Raw genomic sequence first — 17,689 nt, forward strand, 5'->3', positions numbered from 1 at the left:
GCGCTTATTTGAGAAAAGTGATCTGAAATTGAAAGTATGCTTATCTGAAATGGTGGGAAGTGTGATTACTGTGCACATTCTACCCTTTGAGACCTGGCTTGGAAAGATTGGCCTCAAGCATATTTTTCAGAAGAAATGAATCTTAATTAAATTTTTTATGTGTGTAAGGCTTTTAACTTACAAGGCATATGTGAAAAGAGAAACTTTACAAGGTTATATGTGTCATTTCATAAAAAAATTAGTGGATATATTGAGAGAAAACTCAAATTTGTTTGACTTATTAATAGGTCCCAAGATTTCTTTGAAAAGTACACCCTCTTAGTGGTCCAATTAATTATAACATTAGCAATCTTTCTTCCCTCTCATATCGCATGGAGGTCTATGGTGGTGTTTAGTTGTTGGAATAAGTTGAAATCAGGCTTTTTGAAATTTGAATTTGTGTTGATATCAAGGCTTTTATCCCAAGTTAATTCAAGCTATTATGAGCTTTGACTTGACTAACATTACTTAAACCATTATTTTAAAATTTAAGTTATAGTAAGTCAATTAGAGATTATATTTATTTATATTAAAATATACATGTCAATTTATATTCAATAATTATAATATTTCTTTATGATAATATGATTTAATAAATTAAATTCATTAAAGGACCAGTTATTCCAACTGGTTATCCCAAGTCATTTCCCACTGAAACATGTTCAGTAGTAGGTTTTTATGTCTTGTTTCATTTGAAGAAGCTAATACTTTGTGAAATCATGAAATTTTGTAGGATGAGAGGCCAACGTTATCAAATATTAATTTGGACATACCTGTTGGTAGCTTAGTTGCTATTGTTGGAAGTACAGGAGAAGGGAAGACGTCTCTTATATCTGCAATGCTGGGTGAACTACCACCAATGGCAGGGACAAGTACCACTGTTACAATTCGGGGTACCGTTGCCTATGTTTCTCAAGTTTCATGGATTTTCAATGCTACTGTGAGTTGTGACTTTATACCTTTCTTTTTTGTAGTATCACATGAATATTTCTATTTTATGAAATGCCAATTTTAACTTCAGGTGCGTGACAATATATTGTTTGGATCACCATTTCAACCATCCCGCTATGAGAAGGCAATTGAAGTGACTGCATTGCAGCATGATCTTGATTTGCTACCAGTGGGTGACTTGCTCCATTTATCTTATCAAGTTTTGATGACAACTAAATCCAGTTGCTCATTTCATCCATGATATGCATATTTATGCAAAGGTTTTTATTAACAATTTGGCGCTTTCTTTCTTAATGATTTTTTCATGATTATTTTTGTTAGGGCGGTGATCTCACAGAGATTGGTGAAAGGGGGGTAAATATTAGTGGTGGTCAAAAGCAAAGAGTTTCCATGGCAAGGGCAGTATACTCTGACTCAGATGTGTATATATTTGATGATCCTTTGAGTGCACTAGATGCTCATGTTGGCAGACAGGTAATCGTGCTGCTTTTAGTCGCGTGGATTGAACCCACCAAACTCTTTTTACTATAATTAAACATGTAATTTCTAAGAGGGGGGAAAATAATTGTTCTCTCATGCCATAATTTCAGGTGGATAATGTTTTTATATGTTGCACCATGTTGATTATTGAGTTGCAAATGTCATTTGATTCTTGTTACATGAGCCACTCTCTTTCTTTCTCTCCACATATTAAAATCTTGTTAGGAATTTATTTGCTAAACATATTAGAATACCATCTTGTATATCTATAATATGTTAGGTTAATGCATCTTATATATAATAATTATTACATTTGACTATCCCTAGTATTTTAATCCAGTGCTTCAGCAATGAGGAACTTGGCAAAATTTGGATTGAATGTGTAAAAGTTACAAGGGGAGATAGAGTAGAGGAAAGAGGGGAGGAATATGGGTTGAAGATGAGGGCAATAATGTCATTTTCAGACATAGGAAATAAAAAGTAAGGGCTTTACTTTGACCGAAGGTATATATGCACAAAATCAAGAAACTGGGTGCTATACAAGCAATTATGAAATTCATGGGGGTATAGATGCAATTTCATGATTTTCAGGGGGTAACATTCCTGTTTTGTTTGCTGTTGATTACTACTGTCTGGTTGGGCATCACAACTTGAACTGTTAGCTTTTATTTTAATTTGTGGTTAATTTATGCAGTTAGTCTCTCAGGGAGGAGGTGTCAGATTATTGTTAATGCTGTTTGCTTCTTTTTTTGATATCTGTCATATAACTGTTCAGGTTTTTGATAAATGCATCAAGGATGAACTCAGAGGAAAAACCCGAGTTCTTGTTACCAACCAACTTCATTTTCTGCCAAATGTCGACAGAATTATCCTGGTTCATGAAGGCATGGTTAAAGAAGTGGGTACTTTTGATGAACTCAGTATTTCTGGGGTGCTTTTCCAAAAATTAATGGAAAATGCTGGGAAATTGGAGGAACAAATGGAAGATAAATCAGGTGAGGCACAAGATCATGAAATTAAGAAATCTAATGAAAATGGAGAAATCCAAATGCCAGAAAATAGTTTAAAGGGTGAGGACAAATCAAATAAGGGAAAGGTGGGCAAGTCTGTTCTTATCAAACAGGAAGAACGTGAAACTGGAGTCGTCAGTTGGAAAGTTCTTGCAAGGTATATGTTCTCTAAATTGTTTGTCTATGTGAAGTGCATGGTTTTTTTTTCTTATGATGCAACAATAGATTGACATTTACTTTGATTCCTATTAAGCCTATGAGGGGCGACTTCATATAATTTAGTTGGCAAGGGCAAAATGTTTGGATCCATTTATAATTGTGATATTATGATTTTGATGACTCTCCAGGGTCATTCTGTCCATTCCTTCATGGACCATGATAAATGTGAACTTAATCTAGTTGTATCGGAATGGTGAATAGCAAAAGCCATATGAATAGAAATTCAAATGAAGGTCAGGCAATGACTTCTAAATGACATTTTAGTTATGGTTTAATGTTTGGCACACCATATCTTAGCTTGGCATTGATACCTCTTGTGTTGTATCATCCTGTAATGCTACAATTTCACAATGGCTTGTAGGATCCTTCATATATTGGTGGCATTTCACATCTTTCCTATTGGTTATATCCAGCTGTTATATAACATTGGTTTTGCACTACCAATATTATATGTTAGGCATAAATTGTAGTATTTTGATCATCTGGTGTGTCTAACAAGTTAAAAAATAATATATACAATGGTTTGTATTTGGTATGTGCTAAATTCAAATATTATGAAAGAGTATATTTAGACAAGCAGTTTTAACGTCTGACAAATCTGAAATGGTTGTATGTCTCACGTTTGTAATGTTCATATTGGTGAACTTAAGTGTGCATTTCTCTTTTTGTGCCCATATACTCTTGTGCATGTGATGTTCAAAGTATTTCTTTTGCAGGTATAAGAATGCGTTGGGTGGGATGTGGGTAGTCATAGGACTCTTGCTTTGCTATATTCTCACTGAAGTGCTCCGAGTTTCAAGTAGCACTTGGTTAAGCGCCTGGACTGATCAAAGCTCTTCAAAAACCTATGGGCCTGGTTTCTACAATCTGGTTTACGCACTTCTTTCTTTTGGTCAGGTAATTGTGCTTTGTGTTAAATGATTGTGGTATTAATGTGATGGACAAATTGATGGAAGCCTATGATTAAGTACCGAGTCTGCTGATATATTGGACTTTTTTTTGCTTGTCTAATACTAATCTTTCTAGTTTTCACTTCTTCTTAGGTGCTTGTGACACTGGCAAACTCATATTGGTTGATCATTTCAAGTCTTTATGCTGCCAAAAAGTTGCATGATGCCATGCTGCATTCTATATTAAGAGCTCCAATGGTGTTTTTTCATACAAATCCACTTGGGAGGATAATAAATAGGTTTGCAAAGGATCTAGGAGATATTGATCGCAACGTTGCTACTTTCGTGAATATGTTTCTAGGACAAGTTTCACAGCTCCTTTCAACTTTTGTGCTGATAGGCATTGTGAGCACTCTCTCTCTCTGGGCCATCATGCCACTTTTGATACTGTTCTATGCAGCCTACTTATATTATCAGGTATGGATACTTATGTAAATTTAAAGATGAGAAGGTAGTTTATGTTTTCAGTTCTTTTTAGTGATGTATATATTTCTATATTATGAGTGCACTTTTGTTTCTTCTAAAGTTATATATATTATAATATTACATATTGTTTTTTAAACCAGCATTGACAAAAAGTTTAAGATATTGTTGGCATCTAATTTGTTAAATATTTAAAATTCCTAGGAAAACTTGTATCAAGAATTTCATCTAGTTCACTATCTCATTAGTCATCATTAGAGTAAATCATAGCCCAACATCGGTTAAGTTAGTAAAGTATGGATCTGAATATGTAGGTTTGTGTCTTTCATCCTATCAGTTAAGTTTTTGGCTTGTATTGGCCTTGTATACCGTGTTTAGTTTGCATCAGACAGTAAAAAGTCTTAAGCACACTCAATTAAGAATCCTCACCCTCCATTTTCTAATATTTGTTTCAATTTCTCTAGAGTGGTATTACAAAATGTCCAACATTGTTATTTGCAGTCTGAGAAAGCACAATTTTTGCATATCATATCGACATTGTCTCTAGCAATTACTAGGTTCTTACATTGTCCTTGATATCAGCTAGGCTTCAGTCATGAAAAACTTGCAACTTGTGAGCCCTATAAGAAGTGATTGATATCAGATTGCAGATTGTCTTGTCCTCTTCCATGAATTGGTAGTAGGTATTCATCTAATAATGAGTGGAACTTGGAATATCAGTGTTAATGGTCCCTCAACATATTGAGATGTGCAGTGCAAGTTTTTAGACCTGGTGCATAATAACCCAACGTGTCAGCAGGTATCTCTCAGATTCTTGTCACAAAATTAGTTGTCCCTTTGTCAAAGTGGCAACTGCTTTCTTCTTTCTATAAAGCTACTAATCAAACCCTAATCCAAAGACTGCCTTAGCATGATTCTTCAAATTTCAATTGCTGTAGTATCAACCGTCTTACATTTATGAACCTCCATTCTAATTAGCTTAGTAGTGGGGCTTTTAGATTCTTCCATTCATGAGTAATAAGTTTCACATTTGTGAATGTCATCATTCTATAGATTCTGAAATTAACACCCTTACCTTACCTACAAGGAATAGATACACATTTACCAGAAACTCATTGTTGAATTTACTGATGTCAACGCTAATGCTATTTTTCTTGTAAGCTACTACCCTAGTAGTTTAGCATTTAGTCCTATTCTACTAATTATATGTATATATATATATATATATATATATTCGAGAAAGGTGAACTTGAGATTGTATGATTTGCTTTGTCCTTTTATGAAAATGATTATTTATTTAGTTTGCAGTCAGACTTCTTTCTAAATTTTCACTCATATTTCCAGGCTACTGCTCGGGAAGTGAAGAGATTAGATTCTATAACTAGGTCTCCCGTCTATGCTCAATTTGCAGAAGCGTTGAATGGCCTTTCAACAATCCGTGCATACAAAGCATATGACAGAATGACCAGCATCAATGGGAAATCCATGGACAACAATGTCAGATACACACTTGTGAATATGAGTGCAAACAGATGGCTAGGAATTCGGTTGGAAACTTTGGGAGGTATCATGATTTTCTTTACAGCTTCCTTTGCTGTCATGGAAAACCAGCGTGCAGAAAATCAGAAGGCATTTGCATCAACAATGGGCTTACTTCTCAGTTATGCTTTAAATATTACAAATTTGTTGACAGCTGTTTTGCGACTTGCAAGTCTCGCAGAGAATAGTTTAAATGCAGTTGAGCGTGTTGGAACATATGTAGAGTTGCCATCTGAAGCTCCTCCAGTTGTTGAAAACAGCAGGCCACCTCCAGGCTGGCCATCCTCTGGAATTATCAGATTCCAGGATGTTGTTCTACGGTATAGGCCTGAACTTCCTCCTGTTCTTCATGGGATATCATTCACAATTGGAGCAAGCGAGAAGGTTGGGATTGTTGGTAGAACTGGTGCTGGAAAATCTAGCATGCTAAATGCATTATTTCGCATAGTTGAATTGGAGAAAGGGAAAATCTTCATTGATGATCATGATATCTCAAAATTTGGTCTTACGGATCTTCGCAAGGCTCTTGGAATAATTCCTCAATCACCTGTTTTATTTTCAGGTACATGTTTGCGCATGCACATTTTTTGATAAATGTTCCATTTGGCTGCTGAACATTGTCTACATTTTTTTTTCAATTTAACCCACCGCATCAATAGTCATGTGTAGTGTAAATGCCACATAAATGAAAAAGGATACATTAAAATAATGCTTGTTTTTCAATATATATGCTGACTCAACAGTAAGGACAGCAATTAACAATTTTAACCATAGACAAGGCCATATTAACATTTTGAAAATACATCGACAAAAACAAATATTATGTTCAAATAAAGGAATGAACATTGCATTTCAACCTTACTTTTCTGCAACACTATTCCTATACGGCTTTAATATCCTTCATGAACTCTTTACTTGGTGATGCATTAGGAACTGTCCGATTTAATCTGGATCCCTTCAATGAGCACAATGATGCAGATCTGTGGGAAGCATTGGAGAGGGCACATCTAAAAGATGTCATACGGAGGAATGACTTAGGGCTTGACATTGAGGTAAGCTTGTTTTATTTGTTTGAATTTCGGAAATCTGTTTAATAAGAAGCACCAAAGCACATGCATTATATGGTTTTTGTTGTCCATGGTGTGTTACAAGTGGCATAATGATGCCTAACTACCATCCTGAAGGAACCCTTATGACCATCCATTTTTTCTGTTTAAATGATTTCGATTTTGGTGTATGTTGCCTTTTATATTTTTACAGCGCATCTCCCCTTTTGGGCTTTTCACCAGTCAACTACAACTGCTTGCAGAACATGACCTGATAAAGCTCATAAGATTAGAATGTTCTTTGAATTTGCATGCATATGGCCTGCAAATATGCTAGCTGTAACCTTTCAGTTTAAACGTAGCTGTTGAATATATGCATGTATCTAATTTTTGCGGTGCCTAAATATTTTTGTGTGTCCATATGCATTTAAATTTATTATGATCCATCTCTAGGGCTCCTGCTGACATTGGAGCAGTATAACACAGTAGGTCAAGTATGTCACTTCCATCATCCATTGCATTTTGTTCACAATGAAATATATGTGTTTTCTTTCAGATTTTATAAAGCAATATTTAAGATGTTGTGTGGTCATACTTATTACTATGCCAAGGAACTGCCTTATTTTCATTCTGAATACTCAAAAAATGTTGATGCTATTTTCATCCTTTGATATCCCAAGGTTTCTGAGGCTGGTGAAAATTTTAGTGTTGGTCAAAGACAGCTTCTAAGTCTTGCACGTGCACTACTTCGAAGATCTAAGATTCTTGTTCTTGATGAAGCAACTGCTGCTGTTGATGTTAGAACTGATGCTTTGATTCAAAAAACAATTAGAGAAGAATTCAAGTCATGTACAATGCTGATAATAGCACACCGTCTGAATACCATCATTGACTGTGATCGAGTTCTCCTCCTCAGCTCTGGTCAGGTATTGATATTAAGAGTTGGTTGATTTTGCAGATGTTATTTCATTTGCTTCAATGATTTGATTCTACTAACTTGCCTCTCTTAAATCTGGTTTTGGCATTTGATATCTACACATTATTTTATTCCCTGACATCAACATCTGGATTGTCTAATTTGGCATTTGCTCAAAGTTATGCAATCTCTTCTACATCCTCAAATTTGATATTAAATTCTAAATCTCTAAGACTCCTTTTTTTTTTTTTAAACTTTGTCAACATTCATAAGGAAAACAATGAGCTTAGTTTTTTCTGGTTTGCTTATTTGATAAGCATCATGTATGCTGCCAAGTTCTTTAGGCTTTCATGCAAATCGAAGATTGTAGCCAAAAATGAACCTGTTACAAGTAAATGCATCATTAAACAGAGTTGGACTGACTTCTCAATAATCATTGATTGGGTCATCTATGCATGGTGTTTGGTATCTGTTTCCAATTATATTGCTCGCAATGTTATCTAAACATCATTTTGGATCTTGATGTGGAACTTTGGCTTTGCCATAAAAAAATTTAAACTTCTGCAGGTTGTGGAATTTGATACTCCAGAAGACCTTCTATCAAATGAAGCAAGTTCTTTCTCCAAGATGGTACAGAGTACTGGAGCTGCCAATGCTCAATATTTGCGGGTATTGTGCACTTGTCTATTTCTTTGTAATTAAGCTTGCTTATTAGAATGATTTTTTGAAAAAAATTCAAATCATGTGAAATTTCATGGGTCATTGCATGTTTTTTCTTGCCAAAGCAAGAAAACCCAAAAAACTAAATTCCGGACCAAATCGGAAAAACTAAACCAAAAATTCAGTTAACCAAACTGGTCTGTTCAGGTTTGGGTCGGGTTTTTGACAAATTCAGATTTTTGGGCTCTAGTTCAGATAGGTAAAAAAAACAAAATAAGAATCAGACTGGCTACCCAACCCGAACCGATTGTATTGCCTTTCATTTTCCATATAAGGCTTGTACTTGTATACTATTTGAATGAGCTCAAATTTTTTATGTATATAATTTTTATCATTGATTGTATTTTAATTTTGTAATTTATTTGTCTTTATTAGATTATGGATTTTATTTAAATCTTGTAATGATATAATATTGTTTTTTCTAAAATGATTTTTCAATGGTCTAATCCTCAATATGAAACTTGTTTTGTACTCTACGGAGTGTAAATATTCTAAAAAAAATATTTTTAATTTAATGAATTTTAAAAATAATCAATTTAAAATATAAAAATTTGAGTCTGGTCTGGTTCAGGCCCGAGACCCAACCCGAAAAATCAGATAACTGGTTAACTGATTACCTGATGGCTGATAGGTTCAGATTAGGTTTGGGTCAGTTCAACCTGACCCGTGCCCATCACTAGCCTATTTGCATACATTGTCAATCTTCCAATTTCAATAGTAATGTATTTCATCATGTTACTTTATTCAAGTTCTAGACAATGATGAAAACTATAATTCTCTTTGTATTTTCCATTATGAATGTGAACTATCTTGTTTCTACACGTAATTCAGTAATTGTAGATGTTGTTTGATTATTTTCTCTTCTAACCTACACATTTTTGTGCAAATACAAATAGAGTTTGGTCTTTGGAGATGGGGAAGGTCAATCGAGCAGGGAGGAGGCCAAGAGGTTAGATGGTCGAAGGAGATGGCTTGCTTCATCCCGCTGGGCAGCTGCTGCACAGTTTGCTCTTGCTGTCAGCCTCACATCTTCACAAAATGATCTCCACAAACTAGAGATCAATGATGAAAATAGCATTCTCAGAAAAACAAAGGATGCTGTTATCACACTACAAAGTGTTCTAGAAGGGAAGCATGACAGTGCCATCGAAGAGTCATTGAACCAGTATCAGGTTCCCAAAGAAAGATGGTGGTCATCTCTGTATAAGGTGGTTGAAGGTATGTTTATCAGTTATTCATGTTGCTTCTGCACATATAAATACACTATAAATTAGTTTCATTTGAGTCTTTTTAGAAAGATCTATAAAATTTTCCTTGTTGGCTAATAGACAGATATGTCTTGATCACAGCCTGTGAATCCCATCTCTGTACATAGCCATCTACCTATATATATACTTCATATCCATTTAATGGAGAAAGATTGGTGAGTATTAGAAAATCAACATAGAGTTTCTCAATAAAAATATGGATTTTCTAAGGAATAGGACACTACTACTAAATGAATTGGACCCATCTATTCTTGGATGAAGTTAGAATGCATGTCTTGCTGCATATTTTGTTATCTTTTTTCATATTTTATTGATTGATCATAACATCACAGGAGAGTTTTTTGCTACCAAAATCGTGAAATTTATAACCAGTCTTATAATTAGTGTGTGGTTTGTTTTTTTTTTTTTTCTTGTTTTTCCTTTTATCATGGATAAATTTTAAGCATAAGCTTGTTTTATTATGCAGGTCTTGCAGCCATGGGCAGATTGGCGCGCAGCCGTAACCATCACCCAGATTATTTATTTGGTGACAAATCAATTGATTGGGAACAAATAGAGATGTAAAGGGACCATTCTCGGACTAGATCCCCCTACAAATAGCAATTTTCACAAGATCTAATGGAGACTCCCATGGCAGCATCCATGTTGCCACCTCTTTTGCCTGTATGTTTGAGTAAACTCAGAGATTAGTGTAACATGGCATGTCACCTATCCAGTGATTATTGTAGTGTCAAATTAGCAATTAGTTCATGTTTCTCAATTGTGTTGAGTAACTGCCTCTATAGAACTCCAATAGAAAGCCTGAACCTTATTTTCCAAGTGAATGTATGTCATCAATGCCATGCTAATGCTGGTATCAATACCATACTGTAATGCTGTGTGATTAACTCATTCCTTCTTGTGCTTGTACTGGAGGTTGAATGGATGAATTTTGCAACATGAATGATTGCCAGGTTAATGCCTTTTGTTTTATCTGATTTGAAAGGTTTCTGATCCTGATTGCTTGAAACAAAGCCTGGGTTGTTTCAACCAATATATTGTCATATTCTACCTTACTGTGGGTTTCTCTCAATCCCACGCATCTTTTCAGTAAAAGGATCAATTATTCTGCACTTATCCAATTAAGATTTTCCATTAAATATGAACAAATGCCAAAGTTCACGAGGCTGAGTATAATGATATTATATCTCAGAAAAACAATGAAATCACACAGAAACAAAGAAAGGAACAACAGGGAGGGCTCTGCGAGAACAATCTTTGTAGCATCCCAACAGCAGCAAGAAATATATTTAACCTATTTAGATATGATCTCATCAACTCGGCCGTTTCTAGGTGCTGCTCCTAAGGAAGTAATGGTGACACTCCTTCGGCATGACCACTATTGGCTTCACATTGTCTCTGGATTCCCTCAAACGCCTGCACGCATACACTGGAGAAACCCATCAATGACTGGAATACATTAGGAAGGCTCGCATGCAGGCTGTTCAACGTCATGGCCCGGCTGAGACGAACTGAGTTAAAATATTTTGCCTTCTCATCCTCAACCCGCTTCTTTAGACCATCCAGTTTCGCTTGTTTTGATGACAATAGATGCTGTTTTGATTCCATGGTTTGATCCTGGTTGGTAACCATACTCTCATTGTACCTGTCCAACTGAGCAAGTGCATCCAATTCTTTCTCCAACCTATTCTCAAGGCGGTCCGATCTCTTCTGCAATGTTCGCTCTTCGATTTGCTGCAGCACAATGGAGTGGACAACTGATACAAAACTCTTAATTGCGTCAGCAGTAACCTGCACATAATCATAGTGGAAGAGAGTTTGAGAACAAATTCCAGTAGCATCTACTTTTTCTTATTGAGAGATAATAAACCAGAAAAACCAACAAATAAATAAACACTAAAGCAATGTTCTTGCAATTTCCAGAAAAAATAAATTGTACATGCTAGTCTAATCCAAAGAGAAAAGAACAGGTCCAGGCTACCTAGATCCAATTAGTACATTCTTATGGGATGCGAGCATTCAAACACCACCCTCAAATGAGCATGAGAATAGAACAATTCATCAACTCAGCATAAGGCAAACATGAACACAGAAAGGGATAATGTCGACCCTAGCCAGCAGGTCATATGCAAGTCTAGATTTATTTATTTATTTCATCTTCGCTCATCATGCTAACACTTTTGATTATGAAAAGTAGAATTCAAAGACAAATCTTTATCTAGATAACAAAAGAAAGGACCTTGTCAGGTAATCTGTCAAGCGCAAGCTGCCACTCCTCACCCAGGAGGCGGATCCCGATTGCAGAACCAGTTTGATCATTGCTGTCGGGAAGGCAGTCGGTGAGCCTGATCCATTGGTTAAGGGCATGCATGTATTCCCGTTGAGATCTCAGTAGGTTGCAGAAGGAACTGTACCAGGACCGGACCTCATTTTCGAGCTGAACAGTAGCCTGCCGATGCATTTCTGTTGTTGGTTCAGTGCCTGGTTGATTGTCAATAAGATTCACTTGTTGTGAAATGTGGTTCTGGACTTGATGGCATTCATACATTGATCTCCACATCTGTGTGAGTCTTGGAGAAAAAAAAAATAAAAAAATAAACAATCAATATTGTGAGTCTTGGAGAAAATAAAAAATAAAAAAATAAACAATCAATATTGATAGGAGGAGATAAAGCACACAATTACTGACCATTTTACAGAACTAAGGAAAACAAAGTAACAAAAAACATGAGCACTAATAATAGAGATAAATGGTCACAAGTAAATGCTTGATTTAATGATGATCAAAACATAAGAATTTACCCAGTAGAGAACTCAAGCAATTGAGGGTGTAACTCTTCATCCCTGAGCTTTGATATTGACAAGCATGTCCCATTAATTGACTCTTGTAAGGAAAGGATCCTTGATTGTAGGTACTCAATGTTTGCTCGAGCCTTCTCTACCTTAGTCCAATCATGATCTCCAGCTTCTAGCTTCTGCAGCTGGAGGATTTTCTTCTTGCACTCGTATTTAGCAATCTCTTCTTCCTGCAGGATTTAAGATTGTAATAATAAATATGGATGATAGTTCCAAGAAACAATCACCATGACAACAAGAGCATTAATATTCATGAAAAGGTCAGTCCAGTCAACAGTCAGAAAGCACTATTCTAATCAGGATTTCTTCTATTGTGGATGTATTTTGCATCCACAATGAAAAACATCTCAAGCTGTATTGCACCCTTGCTTTGAAGTCGTAGAAATATGCTTGTAAAAAATCAAGATAGAAGAGTCTCCAATTGGCCAACAATGCAATAAATGTCAGAAAAGGATCAAATAGGACTCAATTACCACAGTAATAACACACTTGATTGTAGGTGCCCTTGCTAGTAGAAATCAAGATAGAAGAGTCTATGGTAGGCCAACACTGCAATAAATGTAAGAAAAGGATTAAATAAGACTCAATTAGGGCAATACCTCAGTGAAAAAGGCAGCCTTATACAAGCTCTTGATTAAATGTGATAATGTCTAGCTCACAAAAAATGTTAAATGTGCACAACCTTACACTTAGATTCTAAAAGGTTATTCCTGTAATTGAAACTAATGATTTCTAGTTCACCAAAAATGCATTCATAATGGTGCATTGAAAACATTAAGGCTTACTTCCCAGACTGGTTTAAGAAAGAATACTACAAGTTGCTCCTCAAGAATGTGAAGATGTATATCTTGCAAAAGAACAAAACCACAATGTTTGAAGTAATGTCTTTGAGAATCTTTGGAGAAACATATTCTGCCTGAGGATGGTGGTTATAACCATTCCACAGAGAAAATATCTTACATACCACAACTAAACATGAATGGGTTCAAAGAACTAACTCCAATAATATAGGACAAATGAGCTTCAGTTCGTTGTTCATAATGAAAGTAATGCAATGACACCTATTTCAATGAAGGAGAGGTTGGCAGATTTTTTGTTCTGACAAATAAGCAAACCAAAATGTTTGTGTGTCTACCAAAGAATGGTTATTGATGGTCTAGTAAATCTATATGCATGGAAGCAGAGATGTTATTGCTTTTGGTTGCTTTTGTGAAACATAAATTACCTTAACTTCCTTATAAAGCCTTTGTTCTTCCTCATATATCTTATCAAGAGTTGAACAATGGTTCCCAGGTCTGCAAGTATCACCAGTATCTCCAAAATGACCATCTCTATTAGACAGAAGAGATTTGGAAGACCAGCTCCAACTCAAACCATGGAAGACCTTGGCAGACTTGGATCTCTTCCCTGCGCCACACAAAACTCATAATTTGAATAGCTTGCCAAAACGTACAAACAGAAAAGTATCTTAAGCTGTTACAGCATAAAACTTCAGATGGTTTCCATGAAACATAGGTGAAAACACGCCATTAGGAAAAGGGCAAAAAGAAACAATATTGACCAATAAATATGGCAGCATACTAATACTCTCTTAAATACTTCAAGTGATAACAAACAAGCAACTTTATCTTTGAAATTTGCTTTATATTTAATTTGGAACTAATGAGGAAAGATGCATCAAGATAATCATAATACCATGCTAACAACTTCCTGAACCATTGCAAACTGCACTGGCATTTCACCCATATCGAATCCTATTGTCAGGTCAGTAACTATAATTAAGAGTTATTACCAATGTCTCCATTTGAATCATTAATTTAATGGCATCAAAACTTATCCAATGTGCACAGCCAATTCTAACCCTAGAACAAGAAACTTAATTCCAGTAACCAAATTTCCACAAGAATCAAAATCCAATGAAAGATTTAAGACATAACATATGAAGGTCGTACACAAAGATTCAGAAAAATAGTTTGTGATAAAGCAGGCAGTGTCAATCAATCACTAGACAACATCAAAGATGAAAGAGAAAATGCCAATGCCGTTGCACCTTAGCTTACCTTTCTGCTCTTCAAGATTCCAATCAAGACTATGTCCTCGGTTTGACTCCAAAAGAACAGCCAAATCCTTACCAGCAGCAGCTGCTTTCAAGAAATAATCATCCAGCTCCTTCACTATCCCAGCCATCGTCTTCTTGCTCCTCCAGACAACCACAGCCATGTCAGTATCCCTTGTAAACCCGCTCACCACTGATGATGTATCATCGGTCAAGTCTCTCAAGGGCGACTTATCCTTCATCGTATTCACAACCACATTACTCACTGCATCCAACTCCTCCTCATCCTCCACAAACTCTGTGTTAGTCTCGGCCCAGTTCTCCTCCTCACCTGCCTGCAAGACTGTTCCTTCATCCTTCTTCTTCAGCACCGGAGACGAAGAAGTTGATGAACATGGAGGCCCAAACGGGTCCAAAAAATCCCAATCAGAACCAGGAGGAGGCATTGGAGGCAAGCAGACATCAATATCTACATCATCGTCATCATCATCATCATCATCATCATCATCAATAGAACCCTCAACCATGTTTCCCTTCTCCAATGTGGCTCCTCCCTTCCGGCTAAACAGAGGAGGCAGCGGCGGTGACGGAGGCAATGGAGGTGGAGGCGGAGGAAGGGGAGGCGGCGGCGATGGTGGCAATGTGAGACGAACAGGTGAGTTCACGGGGATAATGGATTCGGCTTCGGTGAATTGGCGGAGAGTGGCGCCGGTGTTCCGCAAGGAGTGAAGGTACGCTATGTGAGCAGAGGCGAGCTCAGAACGGCAGCTCAGCAGCTGCTTCATTAGCCTTCTTCTCTCCTTGCATCGCCGCACCGTCTCCTCGTTCTCCACCCTCGAATGGACGCACCCCATCTCCTCCACCAGTGATCTCTTTCCTTCTAAACTCCAAAGCTCGCCCTGGGTGCCATCAAAGATTGGAACTTTGATTTAAAAAAAAAAAAAATCTTTCTTCTCAGAGAACGGGATGGAATTGGTCCCAAACGCTAAAAGTTTGGAGATTAGATTCTAAATCTAGAGCTTAAATTCCAAAAAAAACCAGAAATTTGGGAAGAGATTAAGAAGAACAACTGAGTGATCAGTGAGAGAAAACCCTAGATTGGGTTTTGCTCTCCTAATCAAAATCAGCTCAAACTGTCCCGGAAAACAATTAGATCAAGAGAGAGACAAAGAAAAAAATGAGAAAAATTGAACAACAAGCACCAAAATTTCAAGTTTGGATGATCAAAATTGAGCTAAAAAACAAGAACGGTGGAGAAAAAATGGAAGAAAAATGAAAAGGAGGCCTTTTTCATATGGATTTTTAGGCTGCAAAGGCTGCAATGCTGTTCGGAAAGGATAGACCAAAAGAAAAAGATGTGTTTTTTATTATACATATATATAAATCTCTAATTTTTTTTTCCATAAATTCTTCTAGAGCTGAGGGCAGTCAGAGACAATGGCATGAGCGAAAAGACAAGTGAAGAACGCATTGTTCCCCCATACTCCATTATTATTATTTATTATTATTAAATCAAACTAACTTATACTTTTAAATTAAAATAATTCACACACTTTCATAAAAACAATGAATTTTATATGATAATAATTTAAAAAAATACATAAAGAAAAGAGTGGTGGGCCTTTCTCTATCCATGGTGAACAGTGAACACTTCTTCCTCATTGTACTTTATATAAGAAGGTAAGAAGCTTCATTCATAACAACAACATACAGTGATAAACTACTATTCATGTGAATTTTGTGTTTTTTTTTTCTGAATATTACTGTCGGTTCAACAGTTCATACATTGGCTTTTATTTATTTTATTTATTTGTTTATTTTGTGTTTATGATGTTACTATGATTGTGTTAAATGGATTGTTCGGTTGGAAGAAGTCATTGGAGTGTTATACGTCTAAAATACTTGGGGAAAATTATTCAAATTTTAAGGTTGAATTGTTTAATTCTCTTAGATGGCAGTAAATGGTTATTGCTTTCTATTTGGATGTATCTAAATTCCTCCTTGTTATTATTTTAAATAAAAAGTTTTTTTTTTTAATATATAGTCTATGTTGAAGATTTCTTTCATTTTGTTCCCTATGTTATGTTATGAGTATATTTCTACCAATTTGTTTGGTTTATTGATGGGTGGCAAATGGAACCTTTTGATGTCACTTTGAGAAACAAACTTCCATAATGCTTATGAGAAACGCTTAGATTTGAACAGAATTGTATTTTAATATTTTAAAAATAGGTAAATCATAATCTCACTTGGCAAAAAATAAAAAAAATTTACGAGTGAAGAAAACTGAAGAATAGCCAGATGTTTACTCACTTACCTTGTGTTCAAAGAATCTCGAGTTTAAGCTGCTCAACTCACAAGGCATCAAATGCTTTGTAAGAGATTTATGCACTGACTCTCTTCCAGAGTTGTAGATCAGAAAAAATTTATCTTTGAAGTTGATAAATCATCATAGCCAATGTATTTTTATGCATGTTTGTTCCTCGACTAACAACACTCTCGCTTTTATAACAAATATATACATATAAATGAAAGAATACAAGAAAAAAATATCCCAAAATACAACTCTAACATTAAAAATCCAAAATCAATAACTTCATGGATGGTGCAAACGGGAAGAAAATTTAATAACTCGAAAACATATATATAATTTTATCAAAACAAAATAGGTATTAAAATCATATTTCCATCAAAAACAAAGAAATTTTAATAACTTGGGTTTTTTTATCTTACATCTGACAGCAATATTAGAGAGAAGAAAAAAGTTGGAACAACATGTTATTCTTAAATAAATTTTAATATATATTTAACAACCTTCGCAATGTACTCCACATGAACACCTTATTTCACCTTAACCTTAACATGCATTGAGAGAGAAATGCTTAGGAAGCAATGTTTTTCTACTTTGTTTGTGTTTGATAGATTTTGAGTCTGAAATCGGGGGGGAATGCTTGGTCTCTTGTATGGAAGTTATTCACTATTATTGCTAAAATATTTATATGATTCTCGCATGGTTTTCTGCAGCTAGGGATCCATAGTTCATCACATTCTTTCTGATTCTTCCCAGAAACTCAACCGTGCTCTTGTTTTTCCTTGGTACTTGTTCTACGGAGCACATCAACACCGTGGATTCGCCATCTCGGGTGTAGTTCACCTCCCTAATCTTTTAACAACAGTTGAAGACCTTTGCTTCTTTTTGGGGGACTTCGTCTTCTC

At 35.7% G+C, this 17,689-nt stretch overlaps 2 protein-coding genes across 6 annotated transcripts in view; one reads left to right on the forward strand and one right to left on the reverse strand.

The window, feature by feature from the left end:
* The window catches only part of LOC120283396 (ABC transporter C family member 2-like), a 24,367-nt gene extending 13,848 nt beyond the window's left edge, over positions 1-10,519 (forward strand). For all 5 annotated transcript variants that reach the window (XM_039290070.1, XM_039290069.1, XM_039290071.1 and 2 more), the window contains 12 exons: positions 773-979; positions 1,061-1,159; positions 1,312-1,464; positions 2,246-2,637; positions 3,416-3,596; positions 3,743-4,066; positions 5,417-6,173; positions 6,542-6,663; positions 7,338-7,583; positions 8,141-8,242; positions 9,190-9,511; positions 10,028-10,519. In XM_039290070.1, coding sequence (XP_039146004.1) covers positions 773-979; positions 1,061-1,159; positions 1,312-1,464; positions 2,246-2,637; positions 3,416-3,596; positions 3,743-4,066; positions 5,417-6,173; positions 6,542-6,663; positions 7,338-7,583; positions 8,141-8,242; positions 9,190-9,511; positions 10,028-10,125 — 3,003 coding nt within the window. In that variant the 3' untranslated portion in view covers positions 10,126-10,519. The remainder of the gene's footprint in view (positions 1-772; positions 980-1,060; positions 1,160-1,311; positions 1,465-2,245; positions 2,638-3,415; positions 3,597-3,742; positions 4,067-5,416; positions 6,174-6,541; positions 6,664-7,337; positions 7,584-8,140; positions 8,243-9,189; positions 9,512-10,027) is intronic.
* A 155-nt stretch (positions 10,520-10,674) lies between these two features.
* Positions 10,675-15,925, reverse strand: LOC120283397 (protein ALTERED PHOSPHATE STARVATION RESPONSE 1). Its single transcript, XM_039290075.1, has 5 exons — positions 14,478-15,925; positions 13,643-13,824; positions 12,364-12,587; positions 11,801-12,131; positions 10,675-11,352 (listed from the first exon to the last, which is right to left on the reverse strand). Exons 1-5 carry the CDS (start codon positions 15,325-15,327, stop codon positions 10,903-10,905), a joined length of 2,037 nt encoding a protein of 678 aa, XP_039146009.1. The 5' UTR covers positions 15,328-15,925; the 3' UTR covers positions 10,675-10,902.
* Between the last annotated feature and the right edge of the window lie 1,764 nt (positions 15,926-17,689).

The sequence above is a fragment of the Dioscorea cayenensis genome, chromosome 19 (genome assembly GCF_009730915.1).
Source record: "Dioscorea cayenensis subsp. rotundata cultivar TDr96_F1 chromosome 19, TDr96_F1_v2_PseudoChromosome.rev07_lg8_w22 25.fasta, whole genome shotgun sequence".
Taxonomy (NCBI): domain Eukaryota; kingdom Viridiplantae; phylum Streptophyta; class Magnoliopsida; order Dioscoreales; family Dioscoreaceae; genus Dioscorea; species Dioscorea cayenensis.